The sequence below is a fragment of the Colossoma macropomum genome, unplaced genomic scaffold (genome assembly GCF_904425465.1).
Source record: "Colossoma macropomum unplaced genomic scaffold, Colossoma_macropomum, whole genome shotgun sequence".
Taxonomy (NCBI): Eukaryota; Metazoa; Chordata; class Actinopteri; order Characiformes; family Serrasalmidae; genus Colossoma; species Colossoma macropomum.
In genome coordinates this window covers 32,612,114-32,629,474 of record NW_023494795.1, presented here as the reverse complement: position 1 = coordinate 32,629,474, position 17,361 = coordinate 32,612,114, and the positions used below count along the sequence as shown (strand labels likewise).

Genomic DNA, 17,361 nt, shown 5'->3' with positions numbered 1-17,361 from the left:
ATAACAGCAGACAGTGTCTTCATATATCTGTGACTGATTATATAGAAGATTAGCCTTGACTTGTGTTTGTAATGTAATATTATCGACCCATACCGAGTCATTTTCCACTCAGTTAGTGACTCTACTCAACTCTATGACCCAGGAGTGTTTTACACAGGCGCAGTACCAAGGAAAGGTCTGCCACTGCAAACAGCTGTATCATTTCTCTCTCTGGGAATTTTTTTTTGGTTACTATCAGTATTCAAGTTACAGTTATATATAGGGCTGTACTTAAATCATCAATTATACTGTAAATAACTGCACGGTAAAATGCATTGATTATTGTACAGTGATGTGTGTATGAATATATGAATTTACTTTTACATGGTACATACTTTTACAAAGTCATTCAGATTGGTTTGGTGTGAAATGCTCCATTCTAAAGAAACTTCTAAAAGCTCCCTCACAGAAGGTTATTACATGACATGATTATGAATACACTGCCTGAGGCCTGAGATGTTGTTGTATCATAGTTTTGAGACAAAGTTTAGCTCTAAAACACAGATTTTTAACCCCATTCACGGCAAGCAGGGTGTTAAAACAGACAAAATAGTCCCCAAAGAAATTTTTTTCAGATCTATCATTATTTTACCATCATTAACATTCCATATAAAACTCAGAAGGCACATGTAGGTTCACTGGTAGTTTTGGATAGTAAATAAAATGGCTATATTTGTGTTGTAATCAATGCGACCTCTGATTTTAGTATATGAATACTGGTAACTTAGTATTCAGTATATAAATACTGGTACTCCAGTACCCAGGCACATCCCTAATAAACGTAAATGCTCCCAGCTGACTCCAAAATGTGACATTGGATAAACTGGACTACAGGCTGCCTCACTGATGGGCCTTTTTCTTGCCCGCTCTTGAACAGCCAGTTTCCTTTGGATTTCTAGCCATCAGCACTTCCAAACACAGCCAGAAAACAAAACAGCAAACCAAACCGAGCAGCACGTGGTGGCCACCAGGCCTTTTCTCTCCCTCATTGACCTCAGAGTTCTGTCAAAACACTTGGCCTTCCAGTGCATTAACAAGAGCGCAGGCGTCCTTCCCCAGGGGCTTGGCATACACTGTCTGTTAGAGCTGGTGAAGTCATCACACCATGTCCTGCATTTGATTTACGGCCGTTTCCGAGCGCTGAAGACTGAAATCCAGCGCTGAGTAACAGACTTATAATCTGTGGTATGGTGTCTCCAGACAGCAGAGAAAGCAGTGCTGAAGGCCAAGAGGATTACACACGCAAAATGATACTCTGAACACAGATTTCTGCCACATAACGCAAAAACCATGCATTCTACTGTGCACAAGTTTGGAATCCATGTTTGCAATAATGCAAAATGAATTTGGTTTCAGATAAATGTATGAAATGTCTCTAAAGGCCTTCATCACAGTGTGATTTGTGTGTTTATAAATGAATTCAAACTTCTCTATAACTGATAAGCTGCCCATAAACAGGACTTGTCAGATTGTGAAAATGCAGGATTATTTTTTCCGCCCTCTGAATTCTGAAAGCTTTCAAGGCGACATGAACACACTCCACCAATCACTGTTGTCTCTGGAGTCAAGTTAAAGTTTATTTATGTAGCACTTTTTTACAACAGGCATTGTTACAAAGCAGCTTTACAGAAAAAAACTGGGTCCGAGACCCATGATAGGGAAAAACTCCCTAAAAGCAAGAAGAAGAAACCTTGAGAGGAACCAAGACTCAAAAACCATCCTCCTCTGATCGACACCAGATAAACAATAACAAAAGAGCAAAATGGTTTTAACACTAGTGTAAAATATTAAAATACAGAAAAGGAGACTAGCAGGTGAAGCAATGGCTCTGATTGAGTGAATGAGTCTGTGCAGCAGCAGCATCAACAGGAGGGTCGGTTCATGCAGGTGAGGTTTGCACAGCGTTGTACAGCGGGAAGCTCCCTGGTGGTCAAACTGGTCCAGAAGGCTGGCAAGCAGTGGGCACCCAATCAAGGCAGATGAAGCAACAGCATCAGATGCACAGGATGGGCAGGATTCAGCATGGAAACAACCGAGACAACGGATCAGCTGTGGCTGAGCAATTAAAACCTCCTGACAAACATCAGAAGGATTATTTGCCCTCTGCTTTCTCATGGACGCTGCTAGGATCTCCGAAAGCAGCTCAAATGGGGCTCAAAAAGATCTACTGACATTCAAGCTGGAGTGGCCAAGTCAGAATCTAGATCTCAATCCGAATTTTTGGTCTTAAAACAAGGCTGTTCACTCACGATCCCTATTCAACCTGAGCAGTTTTGCAAAGAAGAAAAGGGAAAAACTGCAGTGTAAAAATGCGCAGAGCTGACAGGTGTCTGGGGTCTTTGCACACGGCAAAAGTATAACTATACAACAGTATTTTAAAAAAAACAGATGTTTTCCAATAGGCCCTTTTCACTTTCCCGCATTTTTTCTGCTGAAAGTACTCGTTGCAAGGTAATGCTGCTTCCGCTAAAGCTATAGCAATAACAATAACAACGATGGCAAATACAGCATGTACAGCTTGGCCTCTCAGCTGATGGTGTGCAGAGGAAAAATGGGTTCGTGCAGTTAACAAAGGAATGAACTTTGTCGTACAGAGTAAAAGAACCTCTGTACCAGCATCTCACTGCTGCTGACGGACTTTACCGTGCAGTTTGCGCAGCCGCTTTCAGAGGAACAGTTTTCATTTTCTCCTTAAAAACTGTCAGTATCTTAGAGAGCAAGTGCTCAGCGGGGAGTAGATGTTCATTCACTGGAGCCTGTAATTGCGGAAAATGTCTATAGTGTTGTTACAGACCCTGACGACCTGGTGCGCCCCCCTGCCAGCATGTGTGGGAGTTTAGCTTTTTAGCCAACTTGTTTATTGGTAGCAAGCTGTTTGAACATCTCCAGCTAACACAGCTAATCTAGCGTTCTGGTTATAGTTATTTTCAACATCTATTGATTTCTCACTCTATAGATGTTAGCTGATGTTACTGTGCTCTGACAGCTGTGAAAGAGTTTTCCACACATCCTTTATTTAGTTTCGACTTCAACATTGTTGTGTGTTTGGTTCTCCAACAGTTCTGTACACATCCTCGAATTTCAGTCTTGGCAACTAATGACAAAGATAAAGTGAGACACTTTTCAGTGGTGAGCTGAAGTGATACGAACACCTATCCTGAGGTTAATAACTGTCCATAAAGCAATAGTGGAACGCCTTTTACCCAGCGTTTACGCACTTCTGTTTCTTGTCAAAAGGGCCCATCGCAGCAACCCGTCAGTAATGCCAAGTGAAAAGTTACTGAAACAATCTGAACTGAAACATTTGGTAAATCTGGGAACTGCTGTGATTGTTTTGGTAGTGAGAAAATGGAAAGATGAATTATTTATTTTAATAAAATAAATATAATTCAGGTATAGAGTCACTGAAAACAAAAGAATTTCAGTCTAATGTCCAAGTCAGTAAAAAGTCTGAAATGTTCCATGTATATTTCATGTGTTGCATTTTCTGCAACAATGTTTATCTGAATTGTTTTGGTTAAATAAATGAAAACAGAGACACAGTAACGTAAGTGTGCAGTAATCCATGCAGTACTTTGTCACTTTTTGCGTTTCAATAGTTATTGCAAAATGTGAAAAAAAAACACGAAAAAAAAGCTTAGTAAACTGAGGCAGTGGTGTGAAGCTGCGCTAAGAGCGTTAACTTAGTGTTTCATGGTGCTAATCTGTAGTTTAATATTCGCTGGAGGGTTAAATATGATATTAAAAGTGCTAATACACATTTTAACTGGCTGTGAAAGGTCCCCCCACCCCATTCACATTCACATCCCTATGTTTTCCCCACCCACCATTTTCACGTGGTGTTGGGGGGGACGGTCACTATTTACACAGATCTGATGTCCAAACTCAGCTTAGATGGTCTTGTCAACCATTTTGATGGAAACAAGGGCATATGACAATGTCTCAGATGCGTCTTTGATAAATGACAAGGAAGTGCTTTTTATGATATAAATGGGAAAAGTTGTAAGTGTACAGAACACTCTTACATTAGCTGCATCTAATGAAAGGGCCAGTGAGAGTACAGTGTTGATAAGTGACTGTAGTAATTTTGCTGAAAACACTTTAACGCTAACTTTAACCATCTATAAGAAGCTGGCCACAGCTCACAGCACAATGGAAAGAGATTTCCTGATGGTTTTTCCTCTTTAAAGGTGGTTAGAATCACTCAACAACTGCTTCCCAAGACTTCCCAAGATGTTTTGAAGTGAATGCTTCTCTACAGGAAGCTTTAAAAGCTTTTTGGTCTGCTTTGTACACTCACTCACAGGGACTTTTCCAAACTGTACCTCGGAGTATGGCTTTAGTCCAAAGCCGTGATAAAAATGTTAATTATGGCCATATTTCAAAATGAATGGCAATAAGGTAATAAAAATAGTCGCCTTTATGGACGAACCACAGTAAAATACCGTAAACATCAGGAACAAATGTGTTTCTTTAAAATTCAATTTGTAAAGACAAGAACGGCAACAGCACAAAAGGCTGGATAAATGATCCAAAAGGCCAAGGGCTTTCTGGACAGAGCAAGACCAAGTAAGAGGAGATTCAATTATCACCCGGCATAAGGGGCTATTTTCAACCCACATGAAGCCTGATACGCAAGTCTCACTTTCATCTCTCATCTGAGCCACAGAGAGAACTTCCATAAGAGAAAAGAAATCATTTCAACTCAATTATCTGCATAAAACAAGTAGAGACAAGCCACGCTTTCCCTTAAGGACCACCTGTCCCTACTGCAGCTTTACTGCTCTACAATACAGATTACGTTTCAGTCAGGATGTTAAAGGGAAACTCCACTGATTTTTCTACATCTCTGTGTAATTAAATTGTTAAGATGTAAACAGAGTCATTCAGAGTGGTTTGGTGTGAAATACTCTGTTCTAGAGAAACTTAAGTCAGAACTGTTCACAGTGGTGGTGATGGGAACCAGATGTCTACCTCTAAAAGCTTCCTCACAGAAAGTCATAACCATTTCATGTAACGGGCAGCCTTAGGGGAAGATGATTAAGGAAAAATATCCTGTCACAATACTTAAGATATTTTTAACACATGTTATATGATATTTTGACATACGGACACAATGCACACGTTTGAAAAGTGCCATCAAAAACTCTTAGCGCTTGCGAGTTCGAGCCCTTGGTGATGCTACAGCCAGCCGTGGCCGGGAGCCCAAGAGAGCACAGTTGTCCTCGCTCTCTCTGGGTGGGTAGGATGGCCCCCAGTCTCCCTCCATTACTCAGCACGATGCTAGCCAGCGCAAGCATCTGTTAACTGACAGAAACTAACAGAACTGGCGGTTAGTGTTCTCCTCTGAGCGTGTTCAGCTTCCCAATGACGTTGGACTAGCAGCAGTTCGAAAAGAAAGGGTGGCACTTCACAGGTCTCAGAGGAAGCCTGTGCTACCTTTCGCCCTCCTAGCGCTGGCACTATCATGCGATCGGGGAAGTCCTAACTAGTGGGTGGAATTGGATACTAAAAAATAACAAAACAAAAAAAAAGAAAAACAAAACAAAAGTAACAATAAAATATTGTCATGCTGCCCACCTCTCTCTGACGTCTAAGACATGGTTTTGGTGGAAACGCGTTGTTTTGAGCATAAGCCGCAGATAAGACTTATTTTTTCCATATGTTCCACTATTTTACCATCATCAGCATTCCATATGAAAACTCAGATGTGTCCCATCACCACCACTGTAAAGAAATCAGAGGGTGTTTTCACACTGAAAGTGGACCGAGGTTTATTTGTTGTTACACTGTGTACATTTGATCCAGTTTTGCAAGCGTACTAAAGAACTTTGCAAGACAAACCTATGTTCTGTTGTGGAGCGTCTGTTGTCGCTGTGCTGTCAGTTCAGTGGGCAGCCTTTTTAGTTTGAATGGAGAAAAAAAAATGAATTAACAGATTAATTTCGTTGCCACTTAACTACCTTAATATACTGCTGCAGTTTCGTTATCTTTAGGTGGAGTTGCTCTGCCATCCTGTCATATACTCTCTCTCATCCGTTAGAAAATAAGGTTTAAGTTTTGGCATTTTTATGTACTTCCTGTAAATGGCCTGAAAATCTGAACCATCCAAAAACGTGTATTTACGCTGCAGACGAACTGATCCATGGTTCAGCTTGAGCCAGACTGAAACCACCACTTTCGGTCCTTTGGTCCAGACCAAGGTCTGAGGCACCTTTCACACCTGCTATTTCGGTTAGGACCAAACTAGGTAGGTGGAGAGTCTCTGCAATGAATTATTTCTTATCAAACCACACTGAGTAACTCATCTTGCATAATTATGCAGAAATTTTGGAGAATTGGTGGATTTCCTCTTTAAGGGAATACTCCAGAGTTTTTCCAACCTAATCTCCGTCTGCTGGGTCTGAAAAACAGAGTTGATCACCAGGGACAAGAACTTCAATGCATTTCCCGGCACTTAGAAAAGAAGAGAAAACCCGCTGACTCAAAAGTCACTGATAATAGAAGCCTATGGGCAGCTGCTTCAGCACCCGCCTGTTACCTTCTAACGTAATGTCACTGTCAAACTAAAAGCTTTTAACGTGATTAAAAATGTCAGCTAAACTTTATATTGTGTGAGAATCTCATGGTTTCATGAATAGGCCAAGAAAAGGTGCAAAATTACTTTGGGGGGAAAAAGTGTTACATTAACTTACATTAAAAGTTAAGACTTAAAGTCAGTCATTCGTGACAGTCAGTTTTTCATACCATCATTTTAGGGCTGGCCTGAACATACCAGTCCTTGGGCAAAGGGTGGGCAATCTGATAATACTTTATCATTACAATACATTCCATTACAAGATGCTTTTCTGAGCATATCATGGACATCAGTACTTAAAGAACACGAAACTGTATGCTTCATTACAAACACAGCATAACCAGTCCAGTTTAACTAGATTTAGTGCAGAGTGTGAAACACTGAATAAGAATCATTCTACTCTCAGTTTGTAGTAGTATTTTTAAATTGGGGCACTGCTGGGGCTCTTCGTTCCAACTTATATACGTACTGTATATCATGAAAACTGTAAGTATTTCGCTGCTGTCAGAACAAAAGCTCATATCTCCATTTTTTGTTGTTTTTCAGTTTCTGACAATTTGAAAATGCATGTTGTCCTTTACATCGTGTGTAAATTTCTTGATGAACGGACTAAAAGAAACGGCCCAAAATGACTTGGAAAAATGTCTGGTTCCATTGACTTACACTAAAAGTAAAGTATGTTTTTTCTTTCTCCTGTAAAGCTACTATTTAGGAGATACAAGGCTTTGATCCGACAACAGCAATATACAAAAGCTTAAGTTTGCTCAAATATAAGAACAGTTTAGTAATGAAACTGTTGTAGTATGAAGTAGGGATGTGCACAGGTACTAAAGTCCTCCACCTTACAAGTTACCAGTATTTGAACACTGAAGTCACGATTCACGTCTTCACTTGTGTTTTTCCTGAAGCTGTTTTGTCTGATATCTGAAGACCCTAAATTTGTACAGTGTACCTGTATATCTGCAGCACAGAGCACGTTTAACCAGCTTAGCTGGTTTCTACAACAATCTCATCTCAATCTCTTCTCTGTTAGGTTGAATAACTGTGGTGTTATCGTAGGATGTCGCATCATCCAGCATTTAAAAGCTCAGTTAAGTTCAAGTGTGGGAATCTTAGTGTCTTAGGGTGCTTTGAGTGTAATAAACCAACACATACACAACATTTGACACATAAAACTTGCAATAAATAAGGTTTTAATGTTACTCTTTAACTCGATCACCTGTCAGCGGTGCAGATGTAAAGCAATCTGAAGATTTTATTTTATAGTGACTGCTTGCATGATGTGGAGCAACAGCTGGTCCATGTTCTCTATAGTCCTCAGGCATGTATAGTTGTAGTTATTGTTTACTGTAGAGAAGAAGTACTAGTTTTTGTATAGTTTATCTGTATTATAATCTGTCCGCTGCTTGTGTTCTGTGATGAGCAGAAATGACAAAGCTGACTGACTTTTTTAAGGGGTTTTAAGGGGTTAATGAAGTTAGCTTACCGCATAGATAACATGGTTGAAACAGTAACTCAGTATCAAACAATCCGCTCAGCATCTGCTTTCCAGGCTCACGTGTGGAGTCATACTGCTTATTATTCAGACAAAGTAACTATAAATGAAGTGAAAATGAAAGGACTGATCTTTTGGCAAACACATGATAACACGTCTCTGTATCCAAATCTAAATCTAATCTCTGTATCTGTATCTAAAGTTGACATTTTTTAAGTTTACTTCTGGTTTTGGAGAAAACAACAACCACTCTGTTGCAGCATCTTTCAAAAATCAAGCATCTCTTGACCAAAATACATCTTCACATTAGATAAAGACCTAAAAAGTGACTATGGCTGCTAGGCACTGATTGGAGGGCTGAGGAAAGTGGGGCGGGCCTTGAGCTGGTCTGATTGGCTCAAACCCTGATGTTGGCAGTCTAGTCACAGCTGTTGTCTCTGAATGCGCTACAATTTACAACTGATGAAGAGCAGCATGCAGTATACAGTATATACTGCTGCAGTATAGAGTTTCCAATGTGCTATTTGGAACACAGCCGCTTATAATAGTACACCAGTGAACTGGAATTCATTACAGTCACATGAACATTTTTAACTTAGTCTTTAACCACCTCCACTCAGCCTGCAACATTATATTTTATGGTTGTTTTCTGATCTGTCTGTCTGTGATTTTTGTTAACTTTTCATATGATTCTGATATGTTTTAGTTATTGTTACACTTTTATTATTCTTTTTATTTATTTCATCATCAACTCCTATTCTTAGCTCCTGCCAAGTTACAGTGGATAATAATAATAATAGTTATTATTAATTACTAATTTATTATTAAGTTACTGTTTATTTCATTAACCAAAGTGTGAAAAATGGCTCATCAGATCAACCCAAAATATTATCATGTGGTAACAAGTAAATTAACTAGTTTTATTTAACCTAAATACAATAAATGATTATTTGAATTCATGTATTTCTTTTGTTGAATAAAACTAGTTTAATTTTTGTTACTTCATAAAGTAATTTTTTAGGTTAATCTTTACAGTGTATGTTTATTTACTTTATCCTTATTTAATCTGTTACTTATTAAGTTACTATATTGTTGCAATTTTAATGGTTTATTACTTTTCATAATTTTTTTTACTATTAAATTTACTATAATGATAATTATTACTTTTTTAGAATTCAATACGTTTTTACAATCTAATATTTTCAATCTAATGTTTTCTGTACAAGCTCGGCTACATTGTAAATGAGGGTCTCACTCAATTTACTCAATTTAGGGTTTAAATAAACATTGACTGAATAAAACTTTAAGGCAACATATTTTTAGTTCTCTTACTAAATAGCAGAAAATGCATGAGAAGAGTTTGATGTAGAGTTTGTAGAGTTTGCGTTCACTGCCTGGTTCATACAGTCCATTCATGGAACATAAGCTGCAAAATCAGCCTGTTTTGAACATACTGTGTTTGTGAGGTGATGGAAAAAAATATTTCTGCCTATTCAGACTAATGCAGTTTAGCCCCGCCCCCTCTTGCTGAAGTTATAAGCAGCATTTCAGCCCCAAATTGCTTTCTGAATGAAGGCAACATACAGGGCATCCAATCAGAACAGAGCTCATTTACAGACATCAGTCCTAAAGGCGCAGCAACAAAAACAAGGTTGGATAATGTTAATGCACAAATTAATTAAGACTATTTTTAGTACATAAAACACATTTTAAAAAAAAATAAGGCAAAAAATGTACGATACACCCTTTAAAATCAAGACCATGAAACAAGCATCCACTGGCTTGCAAAAAGCAGCATAGATGATAAACCCAAATATTTTACAGTCCAGGCCTCTGCCCACGATTCACCACTGGACCGTGCACTGATCTGCACTTTGCTCTCAGCTCACTGGAGGTCATGTCAAACCTGGAACCGCGACGGTTTTAACAGAAGAAACACGTTTCGGTTCAAACGCCACGTGCAAATGTTTATTTATTTTTGTCAAGGACGAAAGAATCGCTGTTGGCGAGAAGCGTAAACAGGTTTTTTTCAGCCTGGATTCAGAAGCCAAAGTCAGAGCGATAACGTGTGACCCAAAGTAGCGCTCCGTCAGAGCAACCGTGTCCCTGTGTGTACCCTGAGTCACTCTTACAAGCCAACTGATTAAACCTAACAGAACTACAACAAAGCAGAACATGAAAGTGGTAAAAATTATATTTACAGTCACTCTGTCAGCATCGTTCTAGGATGAAGAGTACAATATCGAGTTCGAGTCTCAAATGGTAGGACTGTCACAATTATTACATAAACTGCGTTGAGTTGGTCCAAATAAATATACAGTAAGTAAATTAAAGCAGTAAATGCATTCACTCTTAAAAAAGTGGTTCCTTAAGGGTTCTTCAGTAAAGAAAATGGTTCTATGTATGGTTCTATAAATTCTATTAGAATTTGATTTTAATTTGCATTTTTGCATTTTTTAAATTTGCATCTTGATGTAGAATTTGTTAGTTTTAAACTAAACTTTTTACTCCCCATTTATGGAAATTAATTTACCATTTTGTAATGTCATGAAAAATGTAACAAATAATAATTTGCATATATCTGCTGACTCGGCCAACAGCAGTTTAGCCCTGCCCTCTCGTGCTGACGTTATAAGGAATGTTTCAGCCCGGGCTGCTTTTTAAAAGAGGCATAATACAGGACAGCCAATCAGAACACAGCTCATTTATATATATCAGTCTTAAAGACACAGTAAACAGACGTCATGTCAAAACATACTATGATCATTTTTGGTGCATAAAACAAACGTTAATAGTTACTCCCCAAGTGAAAAAAATAAAAACAAGAAAAATCTAGGATAAATTTTTGCTACCAATGTGATGCCGATCCCGGCGTAGACGATATATCACCCAGCACTAGTACTGCATGTTTTTCAGCTTTCAATTCAAATGCCCACAGGTTAGGCTTCATTGTGAAATATAAGACGCTATTCTTACCTGTGTATCCTGCCCACCAGCCCCACGATGCCACCATCGCCAGCAACCACCTGAACATTACCCCCTCAATGTACCAGAAAGTCTGACTGTCCATTATTCTCAAAGGCTGCAGCACAAGCAGGTAGAGGCAATAGGACGGGATCGCAACACAATTATTGATGAACATGAAAGTGAAACGCAGCAGTGCCTTCAGTAAAATCCAGCCCAGCCTGTGGGCCGCTTCCAGGGAGGGTGTCATTCTGCAACAACCTGTCTGTGGAACACAGAAAGAAAGGCAGCGTAAGTAAAGGATCTGTCAAACGTAAGCACTTTCAAGAGTGTAGACGTCTTCGTTTGCTGAGTTTGGGTCGATCGCATTCCAGTTCGGTTTAATTTTGACTGAAATTTACTGACATTCTCACAGACAGATTAACACAAAACTGGAATAACAGACTGCATGTCTGCTTATCCGAAGCTTTCATAAGGGGCATTTAGGCTAACTACACTCTTAGAAAAGGTTCTTCAGAGGTTCTTATGTAAAGAAAATGGTTCGATATAGCACCAAAAAGGATTCTTTTATTGTGACACCATAACAATAGAAGAACCCTTTTGGGTGCTATGTAGAACCATTTTCAAAAAGATTCTATATAGAGCCTTCTACAGCACATTCTCAATCAGTCTCAAGAACCCTGTCACGATGCCAAGGGTTGTTTGCGTGTTCAAGGTCCTATACAGACCTGTTGTCTTTACTAAAGAACCCTTAAAGAACCATCATTTTTAACTGTGTAGAGTTCATTTTTATGTCACAATCATTACACAATCACCAGATCACAATTATTTGAGATGATCGAAATTATTTAAACTGGCCGCAATTATTTTCCACAGCTGTTAATCACTTCACAGTCACTGTATCACAACAATCAGCACACTAACATACCATACTGGGTTACATTTTAACTGGCAACTTCATCTTCATCTGGAAGTGAAACAGATTTACTAAACTGTCATGAGCCTCACCTGCAAGTGTTACCAAATACCAAATTCAGAGGATCCTCAGAGGGATTAATAATGTTTATAGCAGATCTAGCTGCTTTTGTAAGCTGGAAAACAGCTGCAGAACAAGCGTTTTTCGCTCACAGTCTTGAGAGAAATGTGAGCTCTGGTTGACGACTGTGTAACTGTTAATTGCAAAACACAAGCTAGCTAGGAAGCAAGATGGCTAATCAGCCAGTTTAGCAGTTTGGGCTTGTACTTTAATAAGAACATAAAAACAGGAATAAACAACTAAATTATTATTTAATCATCATTAAATCATTAATCGCTATTATTTACAAGCTAAATAATCATCAACTAAAAATGTATGATCGTGACATGTGATTATGTCCCTCAGCCTCATCAGATTGACAAAATTCACAATTTTATATTGTTTTCTCTCACTACAACACCAGCATTACACAAATACGTCATACAGCCATTGGGGATCCCTGTGGTGTCACTCAATCCTAACATTAGCTTTTAGCTTGTTGTTCTCATCTAACAAGTCATTTCTGTTGTTTGCGTAAATCATTCTCTTCACTGTACTGATGATATGAAAACAGTTGCAGCTCCTCTGCAAAATGTGGGTTGCATGTTTACAACAGATTCAGCAACAATGACAAGGACAGAAAGACCATTTAAACAGGGATTTTGATAACTAGTAGCTACAAAAATCAAATAGCTGACAACCTCCAAAGAGGCTTCGTACTAATACATCTAAAGTTCAGGCTCATGACCAACAAAAGATGTGGTCAATCTCAAACTAGCTAGACTAGGTAGCATGTGACCAATTCTAGTTAGTGACCTAACTGGACTAGTACATGAATATGTTGCATTAATTTATTAAAATGTAGCTACCAAAAATAACATTAGTGCTCCATTATGCTCAGTACATCAGCATTAGATATGCACCAACACTGTCAGTGCTAGAACGGCTATCGGAGAAAAACATGTAAGTACATAAAGTATTAATAAATTAAGCATAACTAGTGGAAACTAGCTGGTGGTTAATTATGCGTATTATATAAAAACTACAGATGCACCAGAACTCTCTTTAAAAAGGTGGTTCTACAAAGGTTCTCTAGCAAAAGGAATGGTTCTACTTAGAACCATGAGCTCTACATAGAACCATTTCATGCTTAACAGGTTAGAGAATGTGTTGTACACTCTTAAAAAAGGAGTTTCAGGGTTCTTTAGTAAAGAAAATGGTTCTATATAGAACCATGAACATTCAAAGAATCCTTTGCATGATCAAAGGCTTCTTTGCATCATGAAATGGTTCTTCAGATTGATGTATGTGTTGAATGTGCTGCAGATGGTTCTATATAGAACCATTTTGAAAAGGGTTCTATTTAGCACCAAAAAGGGTTCTTCTATTATGACAAGCTTGACATTGTAACAATAGAAGAACTCTTTTGGTGCTATATTCAACTGTTTTCAAAATGATTCTAATTAGAACCATCTATAGCACATCCTCCACCAATCTGAAGAACCATTTTCCAAAGCAAAGAACTCTTTGATCATGCAAAAGAGTTCTTTGAGTGTTCATGGTTCTATATAGAACCATTGTCTTCACTAAAGAACCATTGTATATGGTTCTACATAGCACCAAAAAGGTTCAAGCCTGAACCACATACCACACATTCTCTATCAATCTGAAGAACCATGTCACCATGCAAAGAACCATTTAAGCAAGAAATTGCTCTATAAAAACTCATGGTTCTAAATAGAACCATTCCCTTTACTAAAGAGCCCTTGAAGAACCATCTTTTTTAAGAGTGTAGTTCAAGGACGTCCCCAGCACTGAAAAACCACATCAGCTGTCTATCTTCAGCAAGGCTCATATAAAGACGCACCAGCATGAAACAAAGCACAACCATCAGCATTCAAGGTCACTTAATGCGCCTCCAGCATTTGCCAGTTGAAATGCAGTTGAAATTACTTCTACTAGTCAAGCTACTTTAACTAAAAACAGGCTAGATTTTAAAGATTTACAAACTTTACCTCCCATATTTTTGCAAGTCAAATTAATACTAAATAATTTAACCAGTTAAAATTTCTTTGTAGAATAATATTTGAATATCACTTAAGTCTTACTGCCCAGCTCACCTAAAACACCTCCCCCGTCTTTCTTTAGTTCTGCAACTCCTAAAAACCAAGAAATATGGACTACACCAGCCATGTGTTATCACATGGCTTAACGATTAACATATTATTAGCATACCCGCTTAATTATTAACTTATCATTAGAGTGGCTGATTAATTATTAACATATTAGCATACTATCTCAGTCAAGACAGTATTTAGCACATTAGGCTTCATTAGCAACACTTTCACATTTTCAATTATTAAAATGATTAAGATACTGGCATTAAAATGATTAAGGTATCAGCTAACATGTTAACATATTAGCATGCAGGCTTTATTATTAACCTGTATGTCAGAGGTCGTTCGGGCAAAATAGGTAAAAATGTGTCAATTATTATGAAGAAGGATAAATGAGTGAGAGCTGCCTGTAGCTAACCCTCATAATAATAAGCACTTGAGATTTATAAGTTTATAATCGTCATTATTATATGTATAGACAAATAAATAAAAAGGCCGCTAGCACAAAAAAGAAGGGGAACTCCACAGATTTCCCAAAAACTCTGCATAATTAAATGGCTTACATGTCAACAGAGTCATTCAGAGCGGTTTGGTTTGAAAAGCTGTTTCAGAGAAACTTACCGATCACAGTGGTGGTGATAGGAACCAGACATCCACCTCTAAAAGCTCCCTCACAGAAAGTTACTACATGAAATGGTTGTGAATACACTGCCTGAAGTCTGAGACATTGTTGTACGATAGTTTTGAGAAGATTTTGGCCTAAAATGTATTTTTAAAATCCTACATAGTGGAGGGATACACGTAGGGTACTGTGAGGCAAAATAGTCCCCAAAGAAAACTTATTTTTTTCCAGAGGTTTCACTATTTTTACAATCATCAACATTCCATATAAAACTCAGAAGACACATGTAGGTTCACTGGTGGTTTTGGATAGTAAATAAAAAGGCTATGTTTCTGGTTTCTATCACCACCACTGTAAAGAAATGAGTGTCCAAACCACTCTGAATGACTCTGACTGCATCTCAAACACTTAATTATACAGAAATGTTTGGAAAAAAAAATAAAATCAATGGAATTCCCCTTTAATATGACAAGAAATGAATTAATGAATGAATGAGAGCTAACAGGAGCTAAGCCTCATAAAAATAAGAAGCACCTAATAATAATGACATTTATAAGTTTATAATCGTGATTATTATATCTATAAATAAATATATACACAAATAGAAGGGACGACAGTGCATAAAATGCACAAATAACAGTATTTAGACAGCTTAGCAGAGATAGAGCACATAGTCACATAGCAAACATGCCTAAAATGCATATTAGGCAGACAGCGTAGCAGAAATAGCTATATAATTAACATTATGTTGGTGATCAAAATAAATAAGAGCTTATTTAGAGAGCTAGGTTAGCCTAGCAAGCTAACGCTAACGTCCCTATAATGAATGAGCTTCTCAGCTAACGTTAACGTTAGCAGATTAATATTCAGATTAATCGTTTAAATCATCGATTGAAGTTACTGTTACTCCAAAAAAACAAGTATATTTTATCATCCAGATAAAATATTAAACGCCGTTTGCTGTCAGTTGAGCCGCTGCAGCTAAGCACAAGTTAAACAGTTATGTTAGCCAGCGCCTAGCTACCGTTAGCCAAACAGACGAAAACAACCGTTTTAACCCATTTTTAGACCATTTTAACGCCGAAAGGTGAAGTTAGAAATATGGATTAAGTGGATTAAGTGGAACTGACCATCCATACGAGAGCTTTTCAATCCTGCTCCAACATTAAACGGCACATTTTCAGCGTTAGGTCACCTCATTCAACTCATTGGAGCTCATTCTGAAGCAGCAAAATGCTCAAAAATGGTAAAAAATGGTTTAAAATACTGCCAAAGACAACAGACAGAGCAGATACAGCTTCACACGTGACAAGGCTGACGAAGACACCCATAAACGAGCCCCAAAACATTAATTCAGCCAGCTTTTTTGGAATTCCCCGTTCCACCTTAAATGGTGCAGCCGTTCCATTCTGGCGCCTCCGGCTCCAAAGCGTAACTGCTGCACCTATTAAGGTGGAACGGGAGGCCAACTTCAGCCTCCTAAAAATTAGGAATAATGCAGCTCCTTTCAGTCCAAGGTGACAGATGGTGGCACTCATGGTCACTTATGTTTGTTATCATCCACAAATAAATGCAAAAAACTCCTGCTGCTGTTTCCAAAATACAGTTAGGTAGATGCTGATAGTTGAAGTGCTGCCATTAAAGCGGCTCTCACCGTGCAACGAAGAGCAGCGAGGCCGATGTCAAAGTCACATGGAGATCAGGATGAATCTGAACCCCCTCTCTAAATCACCACCATCATCATTCCCACCGAATAAAACGCTGCCTTTTGAGCCAGGTTGCCAGTCCGCGCTTCTGCTGGGAGCTACAGCATGCTGCCGCTTCAGTAGCCTCCTATTAAAGGCAACAGCAATACGGTCTATTATAATAATAACAGTAATTCACTCGATGCAGCCAAAAAGCCCCGTTTTTCGCCTCCAAGTTGACGGCGTTGATGGTGTCGATGGTGCTGGAGAAGCCGCTGGTGGTAAATCGTGACGCTCCAGGCTAAAAAGAAAAACATATAAATGTCTGCAAATTTCTCCCCGAAAACCAGCCCGATGTGAGTGGGAGAGAGGGGAGAGAGGCTGGCCCCGGCCCGTGTGGAGGAGCTGCTGGGCTTCCAGTGCAGACAGAGAGCCGGAGATCAGCGGAAAGACACGGCGCAGCTTCCGCGGGCAAACAGGCCGAGCAGCGCCACCTGGCGGCCGACACGGAGAGCGCGGCAGCCAGGATTAAAGGGTTAAAAAAAACGGGCCGGATTCTGGGGCCCAAAGTTGGGAAAAACCCAGGGGGCAGAGTCCTGAGTGTCTTATGAACAAAAATCTTTCCCTTCTTTCTTATCTTTGTCCATTAATCTGAAGAACACTTTGATGACGTAAAGAACACTTTAATCATACAACCAGTGAACCTGCTTTGTGTTTCATATGTAATGTTGATGGTAAAATAATGGTAACATAGTGGTTTTCTCTAGGGACTATTTGACCTCACTAACGCCCTGCATGTATCCTTCCACCATTAATGGATTTTAACAATATGTTTTAGGGCAAAATC

At 38.8% G+C, this 17,361-nt stretch overlaps 1 protein-coding gene across 3 annotated transcripts in view; it reads right to left on the bottom strand.

Annotated features, from left to right (window-relative positions):
- Positions 1–16,946, bottom strand: part of lpgat1 (lysophosphatidylglycerol acyltransferase 1) — a 70,528-nt gene extending 53,582 nt beyond the window's left edge. The window contains exons 1-2 of one of the 3 annotated variants that reach the window (XM_036582217.1): positions 16,484–16,946; positions 11,088–11,340 (exon numbers count right to left, since the gene is read on the bottom strand). In XM_036582217.1, the coding sequence (XP_036438110.1) occupies positions 11,088–11,325 (238 nt within the window). In that variant the 5' untranslated portion in view covers positions 11,326–11,340; positions 16,484–16,946. Of the gene's footprint in view, positions 1–11,087; positions 11,341–14,210; positions 14,261–15,959; positions 16,195–16,483 lie in introns of those variants that run through there. The other 2 variants (XM_036582216.1, XM_036582218.1) reach the window with 2 other exon arrangements.
- Positions 16,947–17,361: the final 415 nt, after the last annotated feature.